Source organism: Eptesicus fuscus, chromosome 12, assembly GCF_027574615.1.
Source record: "Eptesicus fuscus isolate TK198812 chromosome 12, DD_ASM_mEF_20220401, whole genome shotgun sequence".
In the NCBI taxonomy this organism is placed as follows: Eukaryota; Metazoa; Chordata; class Mammalia; order Chiroptera; family Vespertilionidae; genus Eptesicus; species Eptesicus fuscus.
The window spans coordinates 67,701,286-67,728,781 of NC_072484.1; the positions used below are offsets into that span (position 1 = coordinate 67,701,286).

The following is a 27,496-nucleotide window of genomic DNA, read 5'->3' on the forward strand; positions in this document are numbered from 1 at the left end:
GCACTGCCCTGGAGCCACGGGGAGGAACCTGCAGTGTGTGAGGACTGAGTCTTCCCTAGAGGCTCTTGAGGATTCTTGGTATCTGGACAGAACCCTCGGGTTACTGCACAATTGAGCCTTCTAGACTCTTCCTTCATTGTCTGTCTGCCCTGTGCCCTCAGCAGTTGACAGACCCCGAAGCCACATTTTCTGGCAGTGGTGGCCAGCATGCATCAGAATCACCTGGAGGGCTTGTTCAACCCCAACAGCTGCCTGGTCCCACCCGCAGAGTGTCTGGGTCAGTAAGTCTAGGGAGGGACCCAAGACTTCGCATTGCTCCCAAGCTCCCAGGTGATGCTGACGCTGCTGGTCTGGGACCACACCGGGAGAACTGTTGTAGGGGATGGTGAATTCCGAGAGACAGTGGGCCAGGGCTGAAGATTCCAGTTAATTGACTTTACCCCTTCCGGCCAGGTCCAAATTTCCCTGATCACACCGCTCTTGGGAGGAAAGAGGGTGGGAAAACCAGGAGCAGGACTCCCACCTGGGGGATCCCCACCCTCCCCAGATCGGCTACCACAGCTGCAGGGCAGAGATCCAAGAAACAAGCAGGGTCTGTCTTCGCGTGCTCAGAAGCAGTTCCTGATCCTTCTGCCCTGAGGTTGTCAAGAACTGTCAGGCAGTGACCGCAAGGGCCAACTTTCCAAAGAGAGAGGTCAGCTGGGCTGAGGATGGGGGGCAATAGGCGGGCTTTGTGGGAAGGGGAAGCCCTGTGGACAGGATGATGAGGACGTGGTCTGGGAGGGAGACACTATCTCTGCTCCTCCCAGAAAATCCTCCCCACATCAGTTCTCTCACCCTTCTCCCGGGACCCTGCCCAGCCCTTAAACCATGCACATCACCACATCTGGAATGTAGGGATATGCCACCACCTGCCATTCCTGCCTTCATAGGAGCACAGGAAGGGTTTTCAAGGGTTCTATAATCCTGCCTCAGTTTATTTTTTTTAAATATATTTTATTGATTTTTTACAGAGAGGATGGGAGAGGGATAGAGAGACAGAAACATCGATCAGCTGCCTCCTGCACACGCCCTACTGGGGATGTGTCCGAAACCAAGGTACATGCCCTTGACAGGAATTGAACCTGGGACCTTTCAGTCTGCAGGCTGACGCTCTATCCACTGAGCCAAAGCGGTTAGGGCCCTGCCTCATTTTAAAAGTGAACAATATCACCCTGGCCAGTTTTGCTCAGTGGATAGAGCTTCGGTCTGCGGACTGAAGGGTCCCAGGTTCGATTCCAGTCAAGGGCATGTACTTTGGTTCCGGGCACATCCCCAGTAGGGTGTGTGCAGGAGGCAGCTGATCGATGGTTCTGGCTCTCTATCCCTCTCCCTTCCTCTCTGTGAAAAAATCAATAAAATATATATATATATATTTTTTTTTAAAGTGAACAATATCGGGCATGAGAGAGTCATTGGCATAGGGTTAAGTATAAGGTCTCTGGAGCCAGACTGCCAGGGTCAGAGCCTAGCTCCACCATATTACTTTAATGTTCTCCCCCTCAATTTCCTCTGTAAAATTGGAGTTATAAGAGCACCTACATCTTGCTTTATTTTAAGGAATAAACGGGGTCACATATATAAAGTACTTAGAACAATGCCGTTACATAGTGAGCAATATACAACTATTGTCAGTATCATTAATGTTATTACACCTGGATTATTATCTCCATTTACATTATTCATTCGTGGCAGAACTAAAAGGAGCACCAAGGCCCCCTGACTGCGAATCCCAAGCCACGGTTTTGTCCACCATGACTCAGTTAAATCAAAGCAAGTTTCTTAATAAAAAGTCCTTTGGAGACACTGCAAACCAAGGAGAACAAATCTCCTTTCTAAAAAAAAAAATAGATTTTCTTAAAGCACACCCATTCCTGTTGTCAGAGGTTCCTATGAATTCTTTAACCACAAGGAGTTAAAAACATAAGTATAAAAGTAAGTGAGCAGATTTCTATCAGGTTTTTATTGTTGTGTCATCTTCTACATTTTTAAATGGAAATATTTAAAACATACAAAATAAAGAAAATTACATAATGACTCCCATACACTTGTCATAGCTTCAGCAATTTTCAAAATATGGGCCATTTTATTTCATCTATACTCCCCCAACAGACACACACACACACACACACACACACACGCTCACACACACACTCCCTACCTTCCACCTTCCTCTACTGGATTATTTTAAAGTAAACCCCAAATATCAAAAAATTTAAGATGTAACATGTTTCATAATGGACCAAAGGTTGGCATGTTGTCCTTCCTATGCTACGATTTGTGTAACCAGGACTTTCTTAGTTGGACTTTGCCTTGTCTATTTGTCGCTATTGAATCGAGGGAGGTTATACCTTGTAAGAAACCATTAAGAACAAATATTTACTCTCCCCAATGGAAAGCCTGCCTCTCTGTGCTCCTCATGGTTAGACCAGGGTTGCAAGAGGCCCCTCGACATACCTGCCCTTTCTGAGGGGTCAGAGACATTCTCCCCCTGCGTGCTGTGGCAGCTAATACGTGTGGATTTCTAGAAAGTGCCATGAGGACTTCAAGGTAGACTGTAATTCTCATGATACCTTTTCTCCTTCCCTTTCTCCAGCTCTGCCTTCACGGTTCTCTAAACTCTTCCAGGAGCAGGAGAAAATGAACACATCCGAGGTGAGTTGTTCACTTATTACCAATTTTTTCACTGTGAAATCTAAGAGTTCCTTTGCATTTTCAGTAAACACATTTTCTTATCAATTGTTTTTCTTTATTTTTACCATTTCCTGCATTATTATTTTACTTTCCTTTCTTAATCTTCAGGTAGTTGCCAAGGTCTATATTTCCTTTTTATCCTACTATTAATTACCTTTGATGTGTTTAGCACAGATGTAAACATACGTTTCCCTCAGCATCAGGAATGGTTTTTATAGTATCATCTAAATAAGATGGACTCCTCCCTCATCTCAAGTTTTGTGGAAATAATCTAATGGTTTTCTTTTTTCTCTTTTTTTAATATAATAAATATTATTTTGCGAGTTTTTAGTTAACAGTCGCATCACACCTTTTAACTACTTGGATAATAATTATTTAAATTTTAGCATCCACTTTCTGATTATTTTTGCTGTCCCAAGGTTGAAGGCAACGTGACAAAATAATAATAATTGGTCAGTTATAGTATTACCTACAAGTTAGGGCTGCTTATTATGTTCTAGTCACTGTTAATTTTCTTACCTGGATTAGTTCAGATAATTCTGATGTCATGAGGTAGGTATTTTTTTTTTAACTTTTGTTTTGTCTATTTTTTTAGATAGGTACTTTTATTATGCCCCTTTTTGGAGGATATAAGTAACAGATTTAAGTAACTTTTTAAGAGCTTGTAGCTGGAATAGTTCTAAGGATACATCGTTAGAAGTTTGGCCGGAAGGACATTTGAGGCCACATTCACTGCAAGCTTCCCACGCACTGTTGGTTGTAAGTTATCATCCACTTATGTTTCAACTTGCTCAAGAACTTGGGAGACATCTTAGGTATAGGGTTGCCAGAGAAGACACAGGGCACATAAAACAAAGTATATCCTGCATGGGACACACACATACTAAAAACTTATTTGTTGCTTATCTGAAGTTCAAATTTAACTGGCAACCCTACTTAGATAGAAAGAGGGTTTCAGGTGCCCGTGCTGACCAATGGAGCTGGCGGTCCTAGCTCCACCAGAGGCCTGACCTGCCCTGTCTTCTGTGGCTGATCGCATTACCCCGTCCCAGAGGGCCTGTCGTTGAACCCACGAGGCCACTGTAGCATCACCGTCAATCCCTGTAGCAGCTCCTCTTCCAAAGTTCCAGGAATTCTCAGGCGTGCTCCCCACGGCTTTGTCAAAAAATAGAAAACTTTGCCCACATACCCTTTATAAGTAGCTTTAAAAAAATGTTTCCTGTTCAATTAGCCCCATGCACTCTTCCCTTTCACCGCCTGTAAGCCACCCACGGTCAGTCCTTCCTGCTCTACCGGAACCAGTTCTTCGGCCCTTCTATCTGCCACCCACCATGATCCTGGATGCCAGGTCTTCTTCCTCAGATTCTGCTGAGCTTTGGTAGAGACCCCTGGGGGTTGCACGGAAAGACTGTGTGGTTACATGCCTTCTGAGGCTGGGTATCGGAAAGTGCCTTTATTCTGCCCCGTTACATGAATGATGGATTGCCTACAGGATGTGGGTTTGAATCCTTTTCCGTCAGCGTATTAGGAGAAAAGATGATCTCCATGGAGAAGTCGTGCGGCAGTTTATTCTCGCCTTTTTTGGAGGTAACCTGATTTGTTCTTCCAGCTCGCAGGTTTGCTGTTACCCTCGGTTTCCAGATACCTCACCAGGCAGGGCCTGTTATTTGTTCTTCTTCAGGCTGCCTGCTGGGGAACTGGTTGGTCCTGTTAGGATGAAGGCTCATGCGTTCCGGGATGTTTTCCGTCACTTCTCAGCTGGTTTCTCCTCCCCTCCAGCTCTTGGTTCTTGTCGCCCAGAAATCCCATTAGACTGTCAGTGCCTCTCCCGATCGGCCGCCTGTGACTTCTTACTTTTCTTTCATCGTTTTCGTTTTTCTGTGTTTTTGTTCTATGGGTTGAGGGATTTGCTCATTTTTGTCACCTGTATGGTTTGTTTCAAGCCTTCTCTCGAGAGTTTTGTTTTTCTGTTTCCGTAAGTCAGCAATAAAGTAGTGTCTGTGGACTTCTTTTTTCATCCTCACTTTTCTCATTGCATAGAAGACTCCTTCACCAATTTGGGAACATCTATTTGAATTCTTAAAAGTTATTCTCTTTGGTAGGGGCACTAAACTTGTTGTCAGAGTATTCAGTCTGTTCTCAGTACTTACCTTTCAGGCCATTGATTTTTATTGACAGTAAATTTGTTTAACAGTCTTCAGGTCTGTTCTTAAGGCTTATTTTTCAGATTGTTGTTTTTCCTCCTACATGGAGGCCTTTTTTGTTTTCTGTGTGAAAAGAATGGTAAAAAAAACACACACCTCGTTATATCAATGTGGGGAGCTGATGTGTGTTGCTTGGCAACCAGAGGCCTGTTTCCTTGGCAAGCTTTTCATTTGAATGAAAGGATGACTCGGGGTCTCCCACGTGAATAGTTGGGACATGTGTACAGACAGGCTTCTCTTTAGTCTGAACAGAGGGGGACAATGCTCGAGGGGACCCCGTTTCCCCTGCCAAGTGGGGCAGTGCCTTACCTGAGCATATTAGTCTGTTTCCCTAGAGTTGCCTTAAAAGAAAAGCTATGGCCGTATCCGGGTGCTAAGCACAGTACTCTGATTATCTCTTGGGTTTCAAAGTTCATGCAGACACGTGGAGGCAGTTCCCTGCCTTTTCTAGAGACCTGGCCTCCGGAGTGTTAACCCTCAGCTAACACCCCCGCCCCCCGGGCCCCGCCCCGAGCAGCGAAGGAACCAGCCTCAGAGGAGGCGGTCCTTCTGTTACTCCTGCTCTCTCTTCTGCAGCCCCGCGTCCACTGTCCACTAACGTCCACTGTCCACTAACGTTTCCTGAGCTGGGAGGTCACACCAGGCTCTGCTCGGAGCCTGAGGCTTTGCCACACTCTGTTTGAAGGGGTGAGCACAGTGCTGCCACCATCTCCCTCCTCTTCGGCATCTTCCAGAAGCTAGTCAACGTTTCTCACTTGCTGCCATCCTCTTTCCCAATACGCCTCTGTTCTGAGAAACATATTCGTGTTTTTATGTCTCTCCTTGCTGTAGTTTCAGAGGCAGAGGAGGTACGTGTGTGTGTGTGTGTGTGTGTGTGTGTGTGTGTGTGTGTCCAGCCCATTGCATCGAGTTAGGAGATCACTTATTCTTGAAATTGTCACCACCAGACACTCTTCATTTATTTGACCGCTGCTTTTTGGGCACCACAGTGGACCAGACCAGGACTGTTCTAGATGCTGCAGATACAGCTGCTAACTCCTGGTTCCTCTTCCTTCTTAGTCACCAGGCCCACTGGCCTTGGCCTGCTGTGCCCCCAGGCCCTGCGCCCTTGGTCTCCATGCTCTTTGTGAGCAAGGTCGCTGTTCGGATGGCTTTTGCTACCACTGAGATGTTCCTGGTTTCTAAAAACACATCCTAACCTACACCTCTCTCCTGAGCCCCAACGGTCACCTCAACATCTCCACCTGTGCGTGCCACAGACGCCTGCAGTATAACATGTCCAAGAATCAGCTCTCTCTCCTCTGCCCAATCTGCTCCCTCTCCCATTTTGCAATCTCAGTATCTGGCATCAGCATCGACCCAGCTGCCATTGCACTTATCTGGGACTAATGCTCCTTCTCCCCCCTCATTCCATAAACAGTTACTGATTAATTCCGTTTGGAATCAGCTCCCACTTCTAAATCCTTTTGCTGCTACATTAAAGTAGGTGGTCATCTCTTTTCATAGTCTAGTACCTTCCTCTCTGACTTCTCTTGGAAACAGGCTTTCTTAGCCTTCAACACTATTGATATTTTGGGCCAGATCATTCTTTTTTTAAACAACAACAACATGTTATGGATTTTTAGAGAGAGAGAGGAAGGGAGAGGGATAAAGAGATAGAAACATTAATGAGAGAAAAACATCACCCATCATCTGCCTCCTGCACACCCTGCAACCCGGGTGTGTGCCCTGACCAGGAATTGAACCAGTGACCTCTTAGTTATTGGGTCGATGCTCAACCACTGAGCCACACCAACCAGACCAGTCAAGTCTTTGCTATCGAGGCTGGCCTATGCATTGTAGGATATTTAGTAGTATCTCTGGTCTCCACCCACTATATACCAGTAGCACCCTTTCCTCAGTTGTGACAACCAGAAATGTCTCCAGACATTGCCAAATCCCCCGCGAGTGGCAAAATGATGTCTGATTGAGAACCACAGCTTTGAAACACCTTGCACTCGGCCTCTAGAACACTCCTTTCAAATTGTAATTCCGATCGTGTCACTTACGTACATGACCCCGTCGTCCTCAGAAGCAATCTCCAAAGCAGGCATGTTGGTCCCAGAGAACTGCACAATCAAGTCTTCCGTGGCATGTAAATAAAGCACTAGAATGCACTTTTATGTTTCTTTTGTATCTAAAAAGCTCAGGAAAGGTAAGCTTTACTTTTGGTGTACGGCTGGAGAGTCACATACATCTAGTATAATTTATAAGAAATACCCAGTAACTTTTTTAAAAATATATTTTTATTGATTTCAGAGAGGAAGGGAGAGGGAGAGAGAGATAGAAACATCAATGATGAGAGAGAATCATTGATTGGCTGCCTCCAGCATGCCCCGCACTGGGGATCGAGCCCACAAACCTAGAGAAATACCCAGGAACTCTTACTGATGGGGTGACCAAATATTTGGAGGCCACTGGTCTATAGAGGAAAGTCCAAAAGTTCTCCATGTCTGACCACTAAATACCTCCTACCGTTCTATGTCTCATCAAAGCCTCCAACCTTATTCTATCACGCTGTACTGCTTGCAATTCCCTTAACTGAATGTGCATTTTTAGTGTGTCTGTATCTTTGCTTATACTATTGCCTCTTATTCACACAAAACTCACTGTTGGTGTGCAATCACTTCTTTATCCCCTCAATGAAGCATAACCTGAAAAAACACACCAAGAAATGTAACCCTCTCTCCCCTTGTGACCCCACTCTGTCCACACAGTTTTTCATGGCTCCCATAATTCACTATTGCACATGTCTCTTTCTCTAGAAATTCGCCTCATCAGTCTGTAACTGCCTTAAGCACAGGGCCAGTGTCTTATTCTCCTTGGCGTCCTCCAAAACCAGGACAGTTCTAGGCAGGTAGAGGAACTCAGATAGTTTTATGAATTAACAAACAAGTATGGCAGCAGAGTATTTCGGTTATGATTTCTGTTTTTCCCACAAGTACACAGACATCCCTTGTAATATTGCCTAGTAAACTCTTTTTTTAATATATTTTTATTGATTTCAGAGAGGAAGGGAGAGGGAGAAAGATAGAAGCATCAATGATGAGAGAGAATCATCGATCAGCTGCCTCATGCACAGCCTCCACTGGGGACCAAGCCCACAACCCAGGCATATGTCCTTGACCGGAATCAAACCCAGGACCCTTCAGTCCACAGACAGATGCTCTATCCACTGAGCCATGCTGGCTAGGGCACCTTGTAAACTCTTAACGGTGAATACAGTAGGATTAGTTCCCAGATGTACTTCTCATGCCCTCTGGTCTTGAGCACTTCAGACTGAGCAGGATTGGGCTATTACAGGGGTCAGTGTCGTTCGAGGATATATCTGTGGCCTTCACCCAGGATGAGTGGCAGCTGCTGGACTCTGCTCAGAGGCACCTGTACAGGGACGTGATGCTGGAGAACTACAGGCACCTGTTGTCCCTGGGTAAGCACAGCCCCATGCACCTCCCAACAGCATGCACTTCCTTTCTGAGGAACCAAATCAATGTAAAATATTATGAGTTTTCGGCTTAGGAATTTGGATTAAAAGATCCTTTTAAGGAACTTGAAAGAATATTGTATTCTCACCTCCCCAGTGAAAGAGTCTTTTTCAAAGAAGACTCCATCATTGTACAGCTTCTAAAGCTTTTCCCTTCTGATTCTTCAAAGGGCCTGAACCCTAAGAAATGTTGCCAAGTCCCCTGTCATTTCCCATAACAGGACACTGTGCTACCAAACCTGAGCTGATATTCAAGTTGGAGCAAGGAGAAGAACCATGGATATTAAAGGGAGAATTCCCGAGTCAGAGCCATCCAGGTGAGTTAATGAAGTCAGGTCAAGGCAACTGGTAGAAACTGAATCCCAAGAGTCCAGGTCAGGGGTTGGTATCTTTGAAATATGTTTCAGAAATCTCTTATAGAGGCTCCACTTTTAGACATGACTAAAGACAAATAAGTACCTTACCTTAGATATTAAACCTCCAAATTTCAGCTTCATATATAATTTTTAAATTTTCTGTTTGACATGTACAGTGAGAGATTTGCTTGGTTTTTGTGGAATCCATTTGCTGCCTCCCTCATCTTAGACCTTTATTTCTCTGTTTTTTCTCTGTTCAATAATGGCCATTGTTCACCTTCCCACCAGTGCTACACACTCTATAGATATGCATTTATTGACACATTATTTTATTCAACAAACACCTAGCTATTTAATGCCTGCTGTGCACCAGTCACGTTCCAAGCATAGGGGTACAAAAGCAAGGTCTCTAGTCCTATCAATAGATCTGGTGAGCAGGGAAATATGCAGTCTGTCTGGTAGTAATCAGCACTCTGAAAAATTAAAGTCAGGTGAAGGGGATAGAGATCGGCAGGGAAGTCAGGAATGGCCTCTTTGAGGAGGTGAACATCAGAGCAAGAAAAGTGGAATGGAGTGAGACATGGGTTGCCTGAGAGATTTCCAGATGGAGGGAGCAGCCGGTGCCAAGCCTCTGAGACAGGAGTGGACGTGGTGTAATCAGGGAGCAGCAGGGAAGTCAGAGAGGGTTTATTGAGGAGAAATTAGCAAATGATGGCAGAGAGTGAACTGGGGGCAAAACTTTACATGGCTGGAAAAGACTGAGTTCTACTTTGAGGGAGACAATAGGTAGGAGAAGAAGTCAAGAACTATACCCTTAAGCACTACACTTGTAAGTCAGGAAGACACGGGATGCTAGCCAGAGAGACTGAGAGGGAGCACCCACTCTTTAGGGGGAGGGTCAGGAGACAGGGGTGTTCAGAAGCCACATAAACAGTGTTTTCTGAAGGGACAAGTGAATTCCAATACACAGATGCAAGTGTAAAGTCAGCCTTGTCCCTTCTTTTCCTGAAAATTACCCAAATGCCACAAGGAAAAAAGTCAACTCTGTATTTGTTGTAGGTGGGAGGCAGCTGGAATCCCAAACATAATAATAATAATTTTTAAAATGTGGAAAACTGCCAAAAGCAATGGAAATCAGGCTTGATCATGGAAGTAGAAGTGCGTAGGAAATAGTGTGAGAACATATTGTACAGATAGTATTTACTTGTAATATTTACCACAAATGGAATTTATTTTTTTTTTATTTTTTTATTTTTTTATATATATTTTATTGATTTTTTTACAGAAAGGAAGGGAGAGGGATAGAGAGTTAGAAACATCGATGAGAGAGAAACATCGATCAGCTGCCTCCTGCACACCCCCCACTAGGGATGTGCCCGCAACCAAGGCACATGCCCTTGTCCGGAATCGAACCCGGGACCCTCCAGTCCGCAGGCTGGCGCTCTATCCACTGAGCAACACCGGCCAGGGCCACAAATGGAATTTAAAAGAGTGAAGATATATTTTTTAAACAGCAGGAAAGTAGCATTGCCCTGAAGGATGGCTAGGTTCTGAGAAGAGCTAAGGCGGGAATGTGTGCTAACTCAGTGAAGAACATGAAAGTGGGTTTGCGTTTGAAAATGCACAATATATGGGATTAAATATCCTGGTTTTGTAGAAGCTAGCAATATTGTAGACTTGTGGGATGATCATTTGAACATGCATTGTAAATTTAGGCATATGAAACTAGTATCAACTCTTAAGTATAAACATTCAACATCAAATTTCCCTCTATCTGCTACAGAAAAGTCATAAGCTTTTAAGCACACAGTTGATGTTACTGAATAAAATGAGAATAACAGAGGATAACAATAATTACCCATAACCAAAAATGTTTAAGATGAAAATTAGTAATGGTCCTAGGATCAAGTTGAATAGCCAGGTGCTTGAGCTCCCACAGACAAGAGAAATCAGAGAGGAAGAAAACATGACATAAACGTGGAATTAAAAATTAGTATTGTGCCCTAACCGGTTTGGCTCAGTGGATAGAGTGTCGGCCTGCGGACTGAAGGGTCCCAGGTTCGATTCTGGTCAAGGGCATGTACCTTGGTTGTGGGCACATCCCCAGTAGGGGATGTGCAGAAGGCAGCTGATCAATGTTTCTCTCTCATTGATGTTTCTAACTCTCTATCCCTCTCTGTAAAAAATATCAATAAAATATATTTTTTTTAAAAATTAGTATTGTGATTGCAGACTGAAAGTGGAAAAAGTAGAGTGTCAATCAGGACAGATTACATTGATTAACTCTGATAGATCAAATGATAGCACCAGCAATCAAAACACAGAGGGGAGTTGGATCCTGTTGTAAGCATGGCTTGTCCTCTCATATATTTTGACATTCTCTTTGGACATTGTTTTTCCATATCACAGCTATATGGAGAGATGGAGCCAGAACTATAGGACTGACCTTTAGACCAGAGGAAATGAATGATTTTATAAACATAAGTGTGAGTTGGTATACAGAGTAGAAAAGAAGAGGTTGGAAGCATGTAGACTGTAAGAAGGATCCTGCTGCATTAATTAAAGCATAAGGAGAGGAGGATAAGATTCTAGTCTTTAATCTGCCCCCAAACTTAATCTTTGCTCTGATACGTCCCTTGGTCACCCTTTAGTCTTCCTTGTCTCCCTACTCAGGGTCCCTTATCTTTGCCCCATTCTTTGACTAACCTCCATCTTTGGATCAATTGTTTTCCTGACATCTTTTGTTCTCAGTTCACCATTCCTTCTGCTTTATTTCAAACTCTCTACCTATTTTAATGTTATATTTGTAACAAGCCAAACCTACTTGATTAATTTTCAGCGTTTTCTCTCTTTTTCTACTATGGTATGTGTTTTTTGTCTTTGTTTTCATGTTACCAAACAAAAGAGTTAAATATTTGCTTAAGAGTCTTTCATCCCTGGAGACTATGTCTAAAACCTAAGAATCAACTCAACATAGGGCACTTGTATACAACCCCATTGCTTTAAGAATATGTTAAGATTTATAATGTATGTTAATTTTTAATATTTATAGAAGTCCAGAAAGTCAATAACATGAAAGAGAGAAGCCAAGAAAATGAAGATATATATCCAAAGCAAGCTTTATTCAGCAACAACAAAACACTGACTAAGGAGAGAAGTAAAACCTTAGAAGAATTAAATATGGCCACAAACCCAGTGTCTTCAAGAAAAATATCTCATAAATGTGACTCATTTGGAACAAACTTGAAAAATGTTTCAAAATTAATTCTTAGTAATAGAATCCATGAAATAAAAAAGCCCAATGATTTCAATGGATGTGTATTCCTTGATACTATGCATGAGAAAACTCATACAATGAGCAACCCCTGTGACAATGATCAAAAGAAGTCCCACAGTCATAATGATTACTTTAGTCAACATCAGAAGAATTCAGATTCAGAGCAACTTCTTAAATATAATAATTGTGGGAAAGCCTTTCACAAAAAAACAGCCTTTGTTACATATAAGAGAGTTCACACAGGAGAGAACCCCTCTGAAGGTAAAAAACATAGAACAACCTTCAAGCAAAAGTTGAAGTTCAGTGCTTATCTGAGAACCCTTAGGGAAAGGAAGCCACACGAATCCAGTAAAAATGGGAAATCTTCATGGGTAAAGCCAAAACGTGCACATCAGAGAACTCGCACAGGGGAGAAACACTCCGAATGTAATAAATTGGAGAAATCCTGTAGCAGTAAGTCAAACCTTACTCAACATCAGAGAATGCACACAGGAGGAAACCCTGATGAGTATAATGAAAGTGAGGAAGCCTTGCAGAAGTCATACCACACTCAAGCTGAGAGAACTCACAGTGGAGAGAAAATCTATGACTGTAATAAACGTGGGAAATCCTTCCATGAAAAGTCATGCCTTTCTCAACATCAGAAAATTCATACAACAGAAAAACACAGTGAGTGTAATGGAAGCGAGAAAGCCATAAAGAAGTCACACCTCACTCAAAACCAGAGGATTAACACAGGAGACAAAAGCTTTGAAGGTAGTAAGTGTGAGAAATCCTCCTGCAAGAACTTGAAACTCGGTCAACATCAGAGAACACACTTGAGGAAAAGAACCAATAAATGTAATGAAAGTGGGAGGGACTTAAGTAATAAGTCAGACCTCACTCAGAATCAGAGTGTTCACAAAGGAAAGAAAACCTATGACTGTAATAAATGTGGGAAAGGCTTCCATAAGAAAACAGACCTTACTCAACATCAGAGAACACACATAGGGAGAAAACCCTATGAATGTAATGAATGTGGAAAATCCTTCTTTGTGAAGTCCAACCTCACTGAACATCAGAGAACTCACACAGGAGAAAAACCATATGAATGTAATGAATGTGGAAAATCCTTCTGCCAGAAGTCAGCCCTCACGGTGCACCAGAGAACTCACACGGGAGAGAAACCATATCGGTGTAATGAATGTGGGAAAACCTTTTGTGTGAAATCAAACCTTACTCAACATCAAAGGACCCACACAGGAGAGAAACCCTATAAATGTAATGAATGCTGGAGATCTTTCTGTGTGAAATCCAACCTTGTTGTACATCAGAGAACTCATACAGGAGAGAAACCCTACAAATGTCCGGAATGTGGAAAAACTTTCTATGAAAAGTCAGCACTCACAAAACATCAGAGAATTCACACAGGGGAAAAACCCTATGAGTGTAATGAATGTAGCAAAACCTTCAGCCAGAGGTCAGCCCTCACCAAACATCAAAGAAGAACACACAAGAAGAAAACTCCTGTCAACAATCTCCGTGGGCAGGAGCCTGCATGTACAAGTCAAACTTATTGACCATCAGCAAGTTTGCAGGGCAGAAATGCTAAGATGTCAACACATAGGGAAGTCTTTATCAATAGGTTATAGCTAATGGAAATGAGAGGATTAATATAGGAGTGAAACCCTTTGTATACTTGGAGTGCATGAAAAGCTTTCAATGAGTACTCAAAGATGTTGAGGGGAAATATGTCATTTTAGGAATATGAATTAAAATGTTATTGTAGAAATATTGTTTAACTAGAGATCGTATTTCAGATGTAACACCAAACTTGTTACAGAAAAGATAACAGAAAATATTCAGTTTCAAGTGGAATGTGAAATGTGGAGCTGCTGTAGCCAATTATTAACTGATATGTGAATTCAACTTGTTCATATTATTTGTGATAACTTATTACTTTTTATTTTTATTTATGTTTACTGTACTTTGATTTTGTTTTGTTTTGACTTTCGTCACTTTTTATATTTTGTTCAAGGTTCATATTATTTTTAAAAATACTAGGGAACAAAGGAAAATAATACAATCAAGAAAATCAGGAAGGCTAGGCCCAAATTATGAGTGGTGGAGATACTTGAAAAACGTTTTGAATGCAGAAAAATAAATAAAAGAAAAAAATCTTAACTATGATCCTCACACCAAAACATCACTTTTGCTAACATTCTAATGCAATTATTTCAAGCCTGTTTCTTGAAAATTAAATCCTATATAATAAAAGCCTAATATGCTAAGTGTACAGTCATCCAGTTGGCCGTTCAACCAATCAAAGCATAATATACTAATGATATGCTAAGGCCGCTCAACTACTTGCTATGATGTGCACTGACCACCAGGGGGCAGACACTCCAACTGGTAGGTTAGCTTGCTGCTGGGGTCCGGCCGATCAGGACTGAGCAAGACAGGCTGGACATGCCCTGGAGCCCTCCCGTGGCCCCTCCCAGGCTGGCCAACCTCCCACGTCCCTCCCCAGCCCTGATCATGCACCAGTGGGGTCCCTCAGCCTGGCCTGTGCCCTCTTGCAATCTGGGACCCTTCAGGGGATGTCAGAGAGCCAGTTTCGGCCTGACAGCAGAACAACTGATCACTATAATGTGCACTAACCACCAGGGGCAGACACTCAATGCAGGAGCTGCCCCCTGGTGGTCAGTGCACTCCCACAGGGACTGGGGGACTCTGGAGGCAGGTGTGCAGAGTGGACAGGCCCACCTTGGGGTGGGCCTGGCCTTGCCGTGCACCTGCCACCCCGGCAGAGCTGAGGGAACTGGGCGCCACCATCTTGAGGCTGTGGGCACTGCCATCTTTGAGGGCAGGGCAGTCAATTAGCATATTCCCTCCTTATTGGCTGTGGGTGTTGCCATCTTTGCAATGGCGTGATGGTCAATTAGCATATTCCCCCTTTATTAGATAGGATTATATGAAAAGACATGAATATATAAAGTGAATTATATACCATGGAGTTCATTGCAAAAATGCAAGGCTGGTTTAATACTTGAAATAAATCAATGTAATCCACCATATTAACAAACTAAAGAATAAATTATCTTTGGTGGCTATCACATGATCATATCAACCAATGAAGAAAAATCAAATTGACCAAGGTATTTGAAAGTCATGACAAAAAAACTCTCAGAAAAATAGGAATAGAGGGGAACTTGATAAAAAACATCTAAAAAAGCCTACAGCTAACTTTATACTTAACTAGAGGCCCGGTGCACAAAATTTGTGCACGGGGGTGGGGGGGTGTCCCTCAGCCCAGCCTGCACCCTCTCCAATCTGGGACACCTTGAGGGATGTCTGACTGCCCTCTCACAATCCAGAACTGCTGGCTCCCAACTGCTCACCTGCCTGCCTTCCTGATTGCCCCAACCGCTTCTGCCTGCCAGGCTGATCACCCCCTAACCACTCCCCAGCCAGCCTGATTGATACCTAACTGCCCTCCCCTGCAGGCCTGGGTCCCCTCCAACTGCCCTTCCCTGCAGGCCCGGTTGCCCCCAACTTCCCTCCTCTGCCGGCCTGGTCACCCCTAACTGCCTTCCCCTGCAGGCTTCATTGCCCCCAACTGCCCTCCCTTGCATGCCTCGTCCCTCCCAACTGCCCTCCCCTGCTGGCCTGGTCCCTCCCAACTGCCCTCCTCTGCTGGCCATCTTGTGGTGGCCATCTTGTGTCCACATGGGGGCAGCCACCTTGTGTGTTAGAGTGATGGTCAATTTGCATATTACTCTTTTATTAGATAGGATAGAGGCCTGGTGCATGGGTGGGGGCCGGCTGGTTTGCCCTGTAAGGTGTCCTGGATCAGGGTGGGGGTTCCCTTGGGGTGTGGGGTGGCCTGGGCGAGGGGCCTGTGGTGGTTTGCAGGCCGGCCACACCCCCTGGCAACCCAAGCGGAGGCCCTGGTATCTGGGATTTATTTGTCTTCTATAATTGAAACTTTGTAGCCTTCAGCAGAGGCCTGGGCTGGCCAGGGTGTGCAGGAAGCTTGGCTTCCTCCATCGCCAAGGGCAACCCTAGCCTCCTGCTCGCTCAGTGGCCGCAGCCATCTTGGTTGGGTTAATTTGCATACTCGCTCCTGATTGGCTGGTGGGCGTGGCTTGCGGTGTGGTGGAGGTACTGTCAATTTGCATATTACTCTTTTATTAGATAGGATGGTGAAAGACTGGATGCTGCACTCCTAAGAGTGGGAACAAAGCAAGGATATCTGTTGTTACCATTCTTATCCAGCAGAGTGCTGGAAGTTCTAACCAGTGCAGTAAGGCAAGAAAATAAAATAAAAGCATACACTTCAGCAAAGAAGTAAAATTGTCCTGTTTGCAGATGACATGGTGATTGTCTAAGTAGAAAAATCCCAAAGAATCTAAAAAAACAAAAATCTCCTCGAACTAACAAATGAGTTCAGCAAGGTAAACATACAAAATTCAATTGTATTTCTATATGCCAGCAATGAACAAACGGCATCAAAATTTAAAATATAATATCATTTTTTTATTTTTTAATACTTTAAAAATATTTTTTATTGATTTCAGAGTGGAAAGGAGAGATAGAAACATCAATGATGAGATAGAACTATTAATCAGTTGCCTCCTGCACACCCCACACTGGATATTGAGCCCACAACCTGGGTATATGCCCTGACTGGTAATTGAACTGTGACCTCCTGGTTCATAGGTCAATGCTCAACCACTGAGTCATGCTGGCCAGGCAAATCTTACTTTTTTTCTGTTGATTGATGTATTTATAATCATCTTGGCCTTGGACATGTCTCCAGGTCAGTTAAATTTGGTAAGATTTGATAATAATTGCAGCCATGGGTTTTCATAACATTGTTTCTCCCACAAGTTAATTATGTCTTTAGTCAAATAAATTGCCATTACAACATGAGAAATTTATCAAGTACTCTAACAAATTTACCAACTATAGGAAAATAAAACATTCAAAGCAAATACTAATGTTTTAAATGAAATTCTATGGATCCAATGCCTGGATTAAAACAATATGACTTAAAACATAACATTTTATTATTATGGTTTTAAAAAACACAATTATATATCGGTCTTTACCTATATTAAGAAAACCTTGTTTATAGAGATTTATAGATTCTAGGGAATTTATTTGACAAAAGATATAATACAATATCATTTTAGATTGCAGGCTCTGTCCTGGCCCAATCAGGGTGAGGGCAGAAGGCAGCCAATTGATGCATCTCTTCACATAGGTGTTTCCTTCGCTCTCCTCCTCCTCCTCCACTCTCTCTAAAACAGTTAATGGAAAAATATCCTCAGCAGTAAAGATGTCAATTCTCCCCATATTGATATCTAGATTTAATGCAATTCCTATCAAATTCCTGAAGGAATTTTTTGTAGCTATAGGCAAGATTATTCTAAAGTTTTTATGGAAAGAGAAAGGAACTAGAAGAGGTAAAACAATTTTGAAAAAGAGGAATAAAATTGATCAGTTTGCTGATTTGAAGACTTATTATAAAGCTACAATAATCAAGACCATGTGGTATTGATGGGTAGATAGACACATGATCAATGGAACATAACAGAGAACCCAGAAATAGACCCACACAAATATGTCCAGCTGATTTACAAAGATGCAAAAGCAGTTCAATGGAGGAAGAAAGACTTTTTAACAAATGATGCTGGAGCAATAGGACATCTATAGGTGGGTAAATGAGCCTCCACCTCCAGAGGAGAAGAGAATGGGCGTTAGAACTGGACAAACCTGACTTGAATGCCAGCTTTGCCATTTATCACTGTATGGTTTGACTCGGTTATTAAACCTTGCTGAGCTTCAAACCCAAGCCTCGTCCATGGTACATTACAGATGCTGGAGAAAAAAGTACATGAATGGGCGATTTAACTTACTGAGGCAGTTTCCCAAAATGGCCAGCAGAGGGCTCTAGTTGCACATGAAAGACTCCACCATTTCTCTGCTCTGAAAGGTGCCTGCCTTCCAAACCACCTTCTCATTTCAGCCACCCATCTTCATTAACCCATATTAATGCATAGTGCTGGGGAGACATTTTTCACAGTTATGTGTGTTACTATGTTTCCATCAAAGAGTCAGAGCAGATTATTTTAATTATAATACCACTACTTCCTTGCCTACTTTAATTTTTTTTTTCTTATGGAATAGGCATGCATTCTCAATAAGGGCAATATTGAACCCAAGGTGGTGAAAATTAGTCAAATCAACGTTCTATCCCCCCCCAAAAAAATTATTATATATTACAGTGGTTTGTGGCCCTCAAAACACCACAGTACATAAACAGATATATGGTATATCTATGGTATTAAATGTTTATGGGGAGGACACAATTAGTAAAAATATCTTAAAAGTCTCCTTGTGGGTGGGGGTTGCTATAACTTAAACTTGAACTCAAGTGTTCCATTCTAATCATCCCCACAAGTTTCCCCATGTACCTACCTTACTCCCTTCTTCCCATTTCCCGCCCCTAGAACCCCAAGCAACCACGGATCTGCTTTGTGTCACTAAAGATTCATTTGCTTTTTAAAGAAACTTATATAAATGGAATCAAACACTATGTGCTATCTTTCTGACTTCTTTTACTTGGCACAATTATTGTGAGATTCATCCATGTTGTTGGATGTATTAACAGTCCATTCTTTTTATTGCTGAGTAGTATTCCATTGTAAGGATATACACGATTTGTTCGTTCATTCACTTGTTAATGTCTCTTTGGGTTGTATTCAGTTTGAGGCTATCATGAATAAAGCTGCTATGTGTACTCATGTACAAGTCTTTGAATGGACATGTGTTTTCATTTCTCTTGAGTTAACACCTAGGAGTAAAATGACTGGGTTGTTTGGCAAGTGTATGTTGCTCTTTATAAGAAAGGGGCTGTTAAAGTCCCTCTCCCCAGGCAGTGGGGCCCCTTCCCCATGCCTCTGGGAGAGGCCACCTTGATTCAGAAGGAGTCTTTCCAGGGGAGACTTCTTAAGTGATGCCAGATACCCACGCCCACCCTTTGGAGAGTAGGGAGTTGACAGCCACTTCCAACTATGACAAGATGAGTTTATGCACCTCTCTCCAGAGAAGAGAAAACACACATAATTTCAGGCGTGGTAGAGTACACCTGCTATGGTACCAAAGTGTGAACAATACAGGAAAGTACCACGAAGAATATGAAATCGGTCCACAACACCGCCATTCTTACCACTGAGAGGTGAGGATGGCTAAGTCTGCGGTGTTTCTTCTAGTCTTTTTTCTACGCATATTACACACAGAAATGTGTGGTGTGTGTCTCTTCCACACTACATGTTTTTCCCAATTTAACTTTCCTGATCAGGTGGTTGGCCACTTCTCAAGAGTCACAATTTCTTATTTAGTTTCTAGATCTGAGCCAGTTTTAGGATTCCAGACACACTGAATGAAGGAGAGGCTGGCAGCCCAGACAGTGTGGCTCAGTAGTTGAGCGTTGACCTATGAACCAGGAGGTCACGGTTCAATTCCCGGTCAGGGCACATGCCCGGATTGTGGGCTTGACCCCTGGTGGGGGGGGGGGGGTGTGTGTGTGCAGGAGGCAGCCTAATCAATGATTCTCTCCCATCATTGATGTTTCTGTCTCTGTGTCCCCCTTCCTCTCTGAAATCAATAAAACATATTAAAAAAGGAAGAAGAAGGAAGAGGAGGAGGAGGAGGAGAAAGAGGAGGAGGAGGAAGAGGAGGAGAAGGAAGAGGAGGAGAAGGAGAAGGAGGAGGAGAAGGAGAAGGAGAAGGAGAAGGAGAAGGAGAAGAAGGAGGAGAAGGAGAAGAGGCTGGCTCCCTAGAACTCTGAAAGCTCATGGCAGATAACCATATGCTGAGGAAAGAAAATGCGCAAACATCTTAAGAGCTATTGGCACAGGACCCAAGTTGGCCACAGAGAAGGAAGCGCTGGGCTGGGTAGACCTCTTTGGATTCTGGAGGCAGCATGTCCAAACCTGGGAATACCGCACAGATCCACGGGCTGGGTGGAATGAAGGCTTCCACCACAGAGAGAGGTCCAGAGCAGGCAAAGCCTGGCAGCAGGTCTAGGCTGCAATGCCCGTGGCCCCCAGGCTTGGCCCATCTGGCCTAGCAGACCCTACGGGTTAGAGATAAGATGCCGAGTGGAGTTTTGGTCGAGTCTTGTGGGGAAACCACAACTCAGATCCCTCGGGTTCTGGAGCCAGGCCACATCATCTGCCGCAGAGAAGCACACACCTTTCTGTAAGATGCGTATGCTGCTTGCCCGGGTAGGGCTGGACCCCTGACCCTGGGAGAGCACATGACTGTGCAGCCAGAACTATCCACAATGAGCTGGATTCTGTCAAATCAATCAACTCCTAAGTTCGGTGGACCCAGCAGCATGCCAGGATGGGGGTCCCCAGTACACCCGGGACTGAGCAGAGGAGGACCAGATGGCAGCAGGGAGCTGCACGAGCAAGCAAGCAGACCCCCATTTCCCCCACTATTGCCTCTCCCTCTGCTTACCCCTGTGGCTAACTGGGATGAGATGAGGGTCCCTCACGACCAGTCCACAGAGGAGGACGCAGCCTCCACTTGGCATATGGATGTGTTGCCCGATTTTGATGGTAAGTGGACATGCGCATCCATCACGGCCTGGGACCAGGGAGGGCTCAGATCCCTGAGGAATGAGTGTTGAGGTCACACCACCAAGTAAGCTACTGCCACCAGCAGAGGCACTAAGGGTGAGGGGAATCTAGAAAGAGCAGTAGAGAGGAGAACTTTTCTGAGCAGCTGCCCCAGCTCAGCACCACCTACCTACCCACCTCTTGTTACAAAGGCAAAATAAATTTCTTGTGTTTAAGCCACTGTGATTCAGGTTTCAGTTGCATGCAATTCTTACTAATACAGTATTCCTGACAACAGCACATGTCTGGGTTTTGTTCTTTAATCTTATTTAGCAGACTTTGGGTTTTAATGGGACAATTCAGCTCATTTAAGATTAGTATAAAATGGATATGCTTTATTTTATTCCTTCCACTTTAATCCAGGCTTACTATTTGCTTTTCTTTGTTATTTCTCTCTTCTTTTTCTTACCTTTGCCGGCTTGACAACATAGCCACTTATTATCTTTTCTTCTTTCTTTCGGATTTTGGTATTCTATAGAATAGCAGTTGCTTTTCCTTTTTAAGGAAGGCACGTTGGTATTTTCCTTTGCTGGCTCGCTGGGGTGCACGTTCAGAATAAAATACATAATCACACTTATATCATCTGCCATTATATAAAAATGCCATCTATTTCTCCACATTAAGATGACCCATTTACAATACTTTACATCTCTGTGTTCCCAACCCCCAAAGAAATGTAAATGCTTTTATTCTCCATCTCCCCAAATACCAGATCGAGACCCTTCCGTACTTAGAGTCCCATATTATTGGTCTTTCCCTCAGGATTTTCCCCTCCCTCCCCCCCGCCCTCAGAAGTTGGTAGGTATTATTACTTTATCTGCAACTGGAAGCACAAGATTTAAAATAATGAGAAGCTCCCAGGTAAAATACAGGGATTTTATTTGCTTCCAGTTGCAGATGAAAAATCATTGTTTGCTTCCAGTATTTCAGAGAAGAAGTCCAATACTAGTCTCATTGTCTGCCTTTGTAAGTTACCTATCCTCCCTCACTGAAAGCTGGAAAGCTTTTTATTTATACTCAGAGCTCAGTCCTTTGCCCAGGACATGCCTAAAGGGGAGTATCATCTATATATATAAAAGCCTAAGCAACCGAATGACCTGAAGGACTGGAATGACCAGGACAACCAGCCAACCAGTTGCTATGATGCACTCTGACCACCAGAGGGCAGACGCTCAATACAGGAGCTGCCCCATGGTGGTCAGTGTGCTCCCACAGCCAACCTCCCGCAGCTGGCCAACCTCCTGCAGCCCCTCACCCCAACCAGCTGGTCCCCGATTGGCCCCAATTGGGGTGGGGCTGGCCAGCCCACCTCCCTCGGCCCTTCCCCCAGGCCGGCCAACCTCCTGTGGCCCCTCTCCTGGCAGCCCAAAGGCCAACCTCCCATGGCCCCTCCCCCTGGCTGGCCTGGTCCGATGGATCCCGATTGCTGGCCAGGCTGAGGGACCCCACCCATGCACGAATTCGTGCACTGGGCCTCTAGTATTTTATAACTTCTGTTTGGAATTCAGGGAACCCTTCGAATCTTCAGATCAAGTCTTTATTGGAAAAATTTCCGCCACTATTTTGTTTAATTATTGCTTGTCTTCCATTTCCTTCATTTCATGAATTTCCAACGTTCCAATAATAATAATAATAATAATAATAATAATAATAATAATTCCAATACTGAATAATTTAAATACACAAGTATTTGGTCACCTGCATCATTCCCTTGAACCTCTTCTATTTCACCTCTCATAATTCCCATCTCTGTGGATTTCTGACTTGTGTGTTTTATTTCTCCATTTGGTGTTCCAGGTCAGGCTTCAGCAGTGACCTTCATCTCCTGAGAACTTCAGTCTGAACACGAGATTTTCCCTCGATCCAGAATGTGTGTGTGTGTGTTAGTGAGCGTGCGTGTGTGCACACTGCACCTACACCTCCTTAGGTGTTGTTTGCATCATCGGTTGCTATTGAGGGTGTCCTCTCTCTCCTCCAGGAGGTTGTGCTCGTTGTTCTCTGAGATGTGCCAGTTCTTTCTCCTCTCACTCTGGGGTCCCCGTGAGCACGTTGACATCTTCCTTTGCTGACTCGCTGGGGATCCGTGGTAGTCAGCTTCCCGAGTAATGGACAGGGCAGCAGTCTTGGCGCTCGGGGTCTGCGGCGCCCCAGCTGGTGAGTTGTTGGTCCCAGAAGGACTCCCTCTGCACTCTTTCCCCTCCGCTGGCATGTTCTCAGGGAAGAAAGGCTTTGACACATTTGTTTCCTCCCCCGCAGCCTTCTGAGCGCCAGAGCAGTGAGCCCCGAGCACAGCATGTGGGCCGGCGCAGCCTCTCCCTCAGGAGCTCCTTAGATTTTCATAAGTCAAGTGTTCCCAGATTTTGCCACTTTCCTTCTGACCATCGCTCCTGGGCCTGGGCCACTGGTCCCCGAGCTCTCTCCGGACCTAGAGGGGGAATGTTGCTCTGCCAACTCCCTCCTTCTGGACCCGGGAGATGCACTAGATCTTGCTTTTGCCCTAAACCTCAGAGCTGCTTGCTCAACAAAAGTTCAGGAGCTAGGTTTAAATGGAAGGATGTACTCAACCATCTCCCCAGAATCCTTAGAGGAAATTTTACTATATTCCAAAAGGCAAAACATACCACAAGCCATTTCCCAGACCACAATGCAGGAGAACTGGAATTCATCAACCTGAAAAGCCAAAGAGTCAAACCAAGACCTCACCTCCAGCAAAACTCCTCTAGACACAAATATCCAGAATCTACTCTTTTAACTGTCTCCTCGCTGGTCAAAGAGAAAATCAAAATCCAGATTATAAATTATTTCTAGTGACTAGCAATGAGAACACAAAATATAAAAATCTATGAGATGAGACCATAGGAGAATTCAAAGGAAGGCATGCAGATTTACTTAACTGTCTTAGAAAAACAAACAAAAAGATTTAAAATAATGACAAGCTCCCAGGTAAAGATAGCAGATTGGCCATTCAAGTTTAATTTTGCTCACACTGAGACAGCTATTAAAAATAGAACACAGGGATTTTATTTCCACCTTTGTATTTTGTACCATTTTAAATCCCCAAATAAGGCAGAGGAATGTTACAATCAACATTTCTATATAAACCATCTGGGTTCACCTATTGTTATGATTCTCTTTATCTCTATATCTCTTTGTACCTGGTACACATTTTTTTTTCTGAATCATTTAAAAATAAGTTACCAATATTATGACACTTCACTCTTAAGCATGCATCTCTTAATCATAAACACAGCCTCCTATTGTCATAGTTGGCTTCCTTAGAAGAAACACTCTGAAACAAAGATGTGTGTGTGAAGGCCCTTGGGACCAACATCTGTGAAAGGGAAGGAAGGCTTGGGCAGAGTGAGGAAGTGGGCTGAGATACAGAGCCAGTAAGAGCATCAGCCCGCTCTTCGAGGGGCTCTGAAGCTGTGATGGCACTTCAGAGCTGTGCCAAGTTGGCGTGAGGGGAGCTGGGTCTTTACAGCCCCAAGTGACCGGGTAATTGGACATGGGCCGCCCTGGGGAAGGGCTGGGCCTTAGGTGCGGCAAGTCTCTTCAGCCCAGGCACACCCTGAGGAGTGCTGACAACTGAGGACTATTTGCTGGCAGTGACGCCAGCAGCCCCGGGAATAAGCCCTCACTCCTGGTGGGCGATCTGGGCAGGGCGTCCAGTATCGGCTACAGACCACCCCGTTGCCACGCAGTGCCACTTCCTCCATTGAAGTTCTAGGGGCTACTCCTCGGAATTCCAATGGGCACCCTCCCTGAAGGAAACTTGTAAGAGGAAGGCTGCAACCCCAATGCATCTGGTCTCAGGGCCACAGCGAGACGCTTGCTCCGTCAATGTGTTTGGGATTCAAACATCGGCTTTGACCAGGGAGCAAACAAAAAAGCAGGAGTAGCACTATTCACATCGGACAAGTTGGACTTCGAGATAAAAATTCCAAAGTGAATAAGGAAGCGCATTACTACTGCACAATGTATGAAGAGCATGTAATGAGCATAAAACTTTCTGCCCCAAGCCACATAGCAGGTAAATACAGACAGTAAAAATTATTAGAAATAAAAAGAGGATCTCATGAAAACACAACTTCAGTAGGAGGCTTCGCGATATCTCTTTTAAAATTAGCTGCTCTGATAGGGAAAAATATATCTACAAACTCAAACAAACAAATAAATATTTATTCAAATACAGAGTATGCATTTTATACATACTCAAGCACTTACCAAAATTTATCATCTGCTTGGTCATAAGGAAACCCTTGGAAAATTCAATAAGTTAGATATTTCATAAGCTATCTTCTGTGCTCATCATTCGATAAAGAAAAAGAAGTAAATCATTTAAAAGGTTGCCAAAATGTGCTAATTACTTGGAAACTCAGTATAAGAAACACACTGTTTGGTAAATCTTGGATCAAAGGAGAGCAAAAGTGAAATTCCAAATTATCTAGCAAACACTAGGAGACTTCTTGAAAAAATGTATGGGGGATGCAAAAAGATATACTCAGCCGAAACCGGTTTGGCTCAGTGGATAGAGCGTCGGTCTGCGGACTGAAAGGTCCCAGGTTCGATTCCGGTCAAGGGCATGTACATTGGTTGCAAGCACATCCCCAGTAGGGGGTGTGCAGGAGGCAGCTGATTGATGTTTCTCTCTCATCGATGTTTCTAACTCTCTATCCCTCTCCCTTCCTCTCTGTAAAAAATCAATAAAATATATATTTTTTAAAAAAGATATACTCAAAGGAAATTTTATAGCCTTAAGTAACTTTGCCAACAATGCAAAGAACCTAATACTCGTACCTGAATCAGTTTGAGCATTGCTCTGAATTTGTAGCCACACCCTACTACAGCCCGCCCTTCTTCCCCATCTCTGTGACCTCCTTATGCCCTCTGTCTTCACACATATTGCCATAGAAGCTGATTCTAATGATTAAGCAGAAAACGAGTTTATTAAAGAGACTAGAGGCCCAGTGCACGAAATTCGTGCACGGAGGGGTGTTGTCCCTCAGCCCAGCCTGTACCCTCTCCAATCTGGGACCCCTCAAGGGATGTCTGACTGCCCGTTTAGGCCCGATCCCTGAGATCGGGCCTAAACAGGCAGTCGGACATCCCTCTCACAATCCAGGACTGCTGGCTCCCAACTGCTTGCCTGCCTGCCTTCCTGATTGCCCCTAACCGCTTCTGCCTGCCAGCCTGATCACCCCTAACCACTCTGCTGCCAGCATGTTTGCCCCCAACTTCCCTCCTCTGCCGGCCTGGTCACCCCTAACTGCCCTCTCCTGCAGGGTTGATCACCTCCAACTGCCCTTCCTTGCAGGCCTGGTACCTCTCAACTGCCCTCCCTTGCAGGCCTGGTCCTTCTCAACTGCCCTCCCTTGCAGGCCTGGTCCTTCTCAACTGCCCTCCCTTGCAGGCTGGGTGCCTCCCAACTGCCCTCTCCTGCTGGCCATCTTGTGGTGGCCATCTTGTGTCCACATGGGGGCAGGATCTTTGATCACATGGGGGCAGCTATATTGTGTGTTGCAATGATGATCAATCTGCATAGTACTCTTTTATTAGATAGGATAGAGGCCTGGTGCATGGGTAGGGGCCGGCTGGTTTGCCCTGAAGGGTGTCCCTGATCAGGGTGGGGTTCCCTTTGGGGCGGGGGCGGCCTGAGTGAGGGGCCTGTGGTGGTTTGCAGGCAGGCCACGCCCCCTGGCAATGCAAGCAGAGGCCCTGGTATCTGGAATTTATTTTCCTTCTACAATTGAAACTTTGTAGCCTGGAGCAGGGCCAAGCCTGGGGCTCCCTCCGAGGCCCGTAGCCATTTGTGTTGGGCTTATAATTGAAACTTTGTTGCCTTAAACGGGTGGGCCCGGCCAGGGTGTGTGGAAAGCTTTGCTTCCCCTGTTGCTGGCGGCAACCCTGGCCTGCCCTCTCAAGCTCCATTCTGCCGCCATTTGTTTGAATTTGTTTACCTTCTATAATTGAAACTTTGTAGCTTGAGTGGAGGCTTAGGCCTGCAACGGCTGGCAGAAAGCTTGGCTTCCTCCGTTACCTAGGAAACCTTGCTCTCTGTGGCTGTAGCCATCTTGGTTTGGGTTAATTTGCATACTCGCTCTGATTGGGTGGTGGGCGTGGCTTGTGGGCGTGGCTTCTGGGTGTGTCGGAGGTATGGTCAATTTGCATATTTGTCTATTATTAGATTAGATATTGAGTAGCTCACAATATTGCTGTGAGGGCTAAAAAGCCAGATTCAAGGTTAATCAGTGCCCTAACCCATACCCAGTGCTGCCTGATGAAGGAACTGCCCACTGCTGTCACCATCCCTCCAATGCCAGGACCTTGACCTTGAAACCGCTGCTGGGACGGCCACCATCAAAGCCCATTGCCTGAGCCACCTGGGCCTATGGAAATGGAAACTCCAGGCAGGACTCGATTCCCCATGTAGCTTTCTTCCCATTCATTCCATGAAGGTCAAATACACAATCTTCATAGTGAGGGAAGCTGGGAATTCGAGTTCTGATTAGCTTTTCCAAACACAAAAAAGCTACTCAAAAGATGATGGGAAGTGATGAGTAAGACAGAAGTCTATTTCAAGCAATAAAATAGATATACCCCTCATGAGGCAGATAAAAGATAAGTGCAAGAGAACAAAATGTGTAAGAAATAGTTCTGGCATAACTGATTATCTGGAATAGTGCTGTTCGATAGAAACATAATGCAAGCTGTGTGCATAATTAACA

The 27,496-nt window shown here is 44.3% G+C and overlaps 1 protein-coding gene across 1 annotated transcript in view; it reads left to right on the forward strand.

Annotated features, from left to right (window-relative positions):
* The first annotated feature begins 207 nt into the window (after positions 1 to 207).
* The window catches only part of LOC103304325 (zinc finger protein 25-like), a 33,725-nt gene continuing 6,436 nt past the window's right edge, over positions 208 to 27,496 (forward strand). Inside the window, 8 exon segments of the mRNA XM_054723598.1 lie at positions 208 to 277; positions 2,636 to 2,694; positions 8,280 to 8,406; positions 8,682 to 8,777; positions 11,869 to 12,134; positions 12,573 to 12,720; positions 12,970 to 13,577; positions 13,579 to 13,632. Of these exon segments, the coding sequence (XP_054579573.1) occupies positions 208 to 277; positions 2,636 to 2,694; positions 8,280 to 8,406; positions 8,682 to 8,777; positions 11,869 to 12,134; positions 12,573 to 12,720; positions 12,970 to 13,577; positions 13,579 to 13,632 (1,428 nt within the window).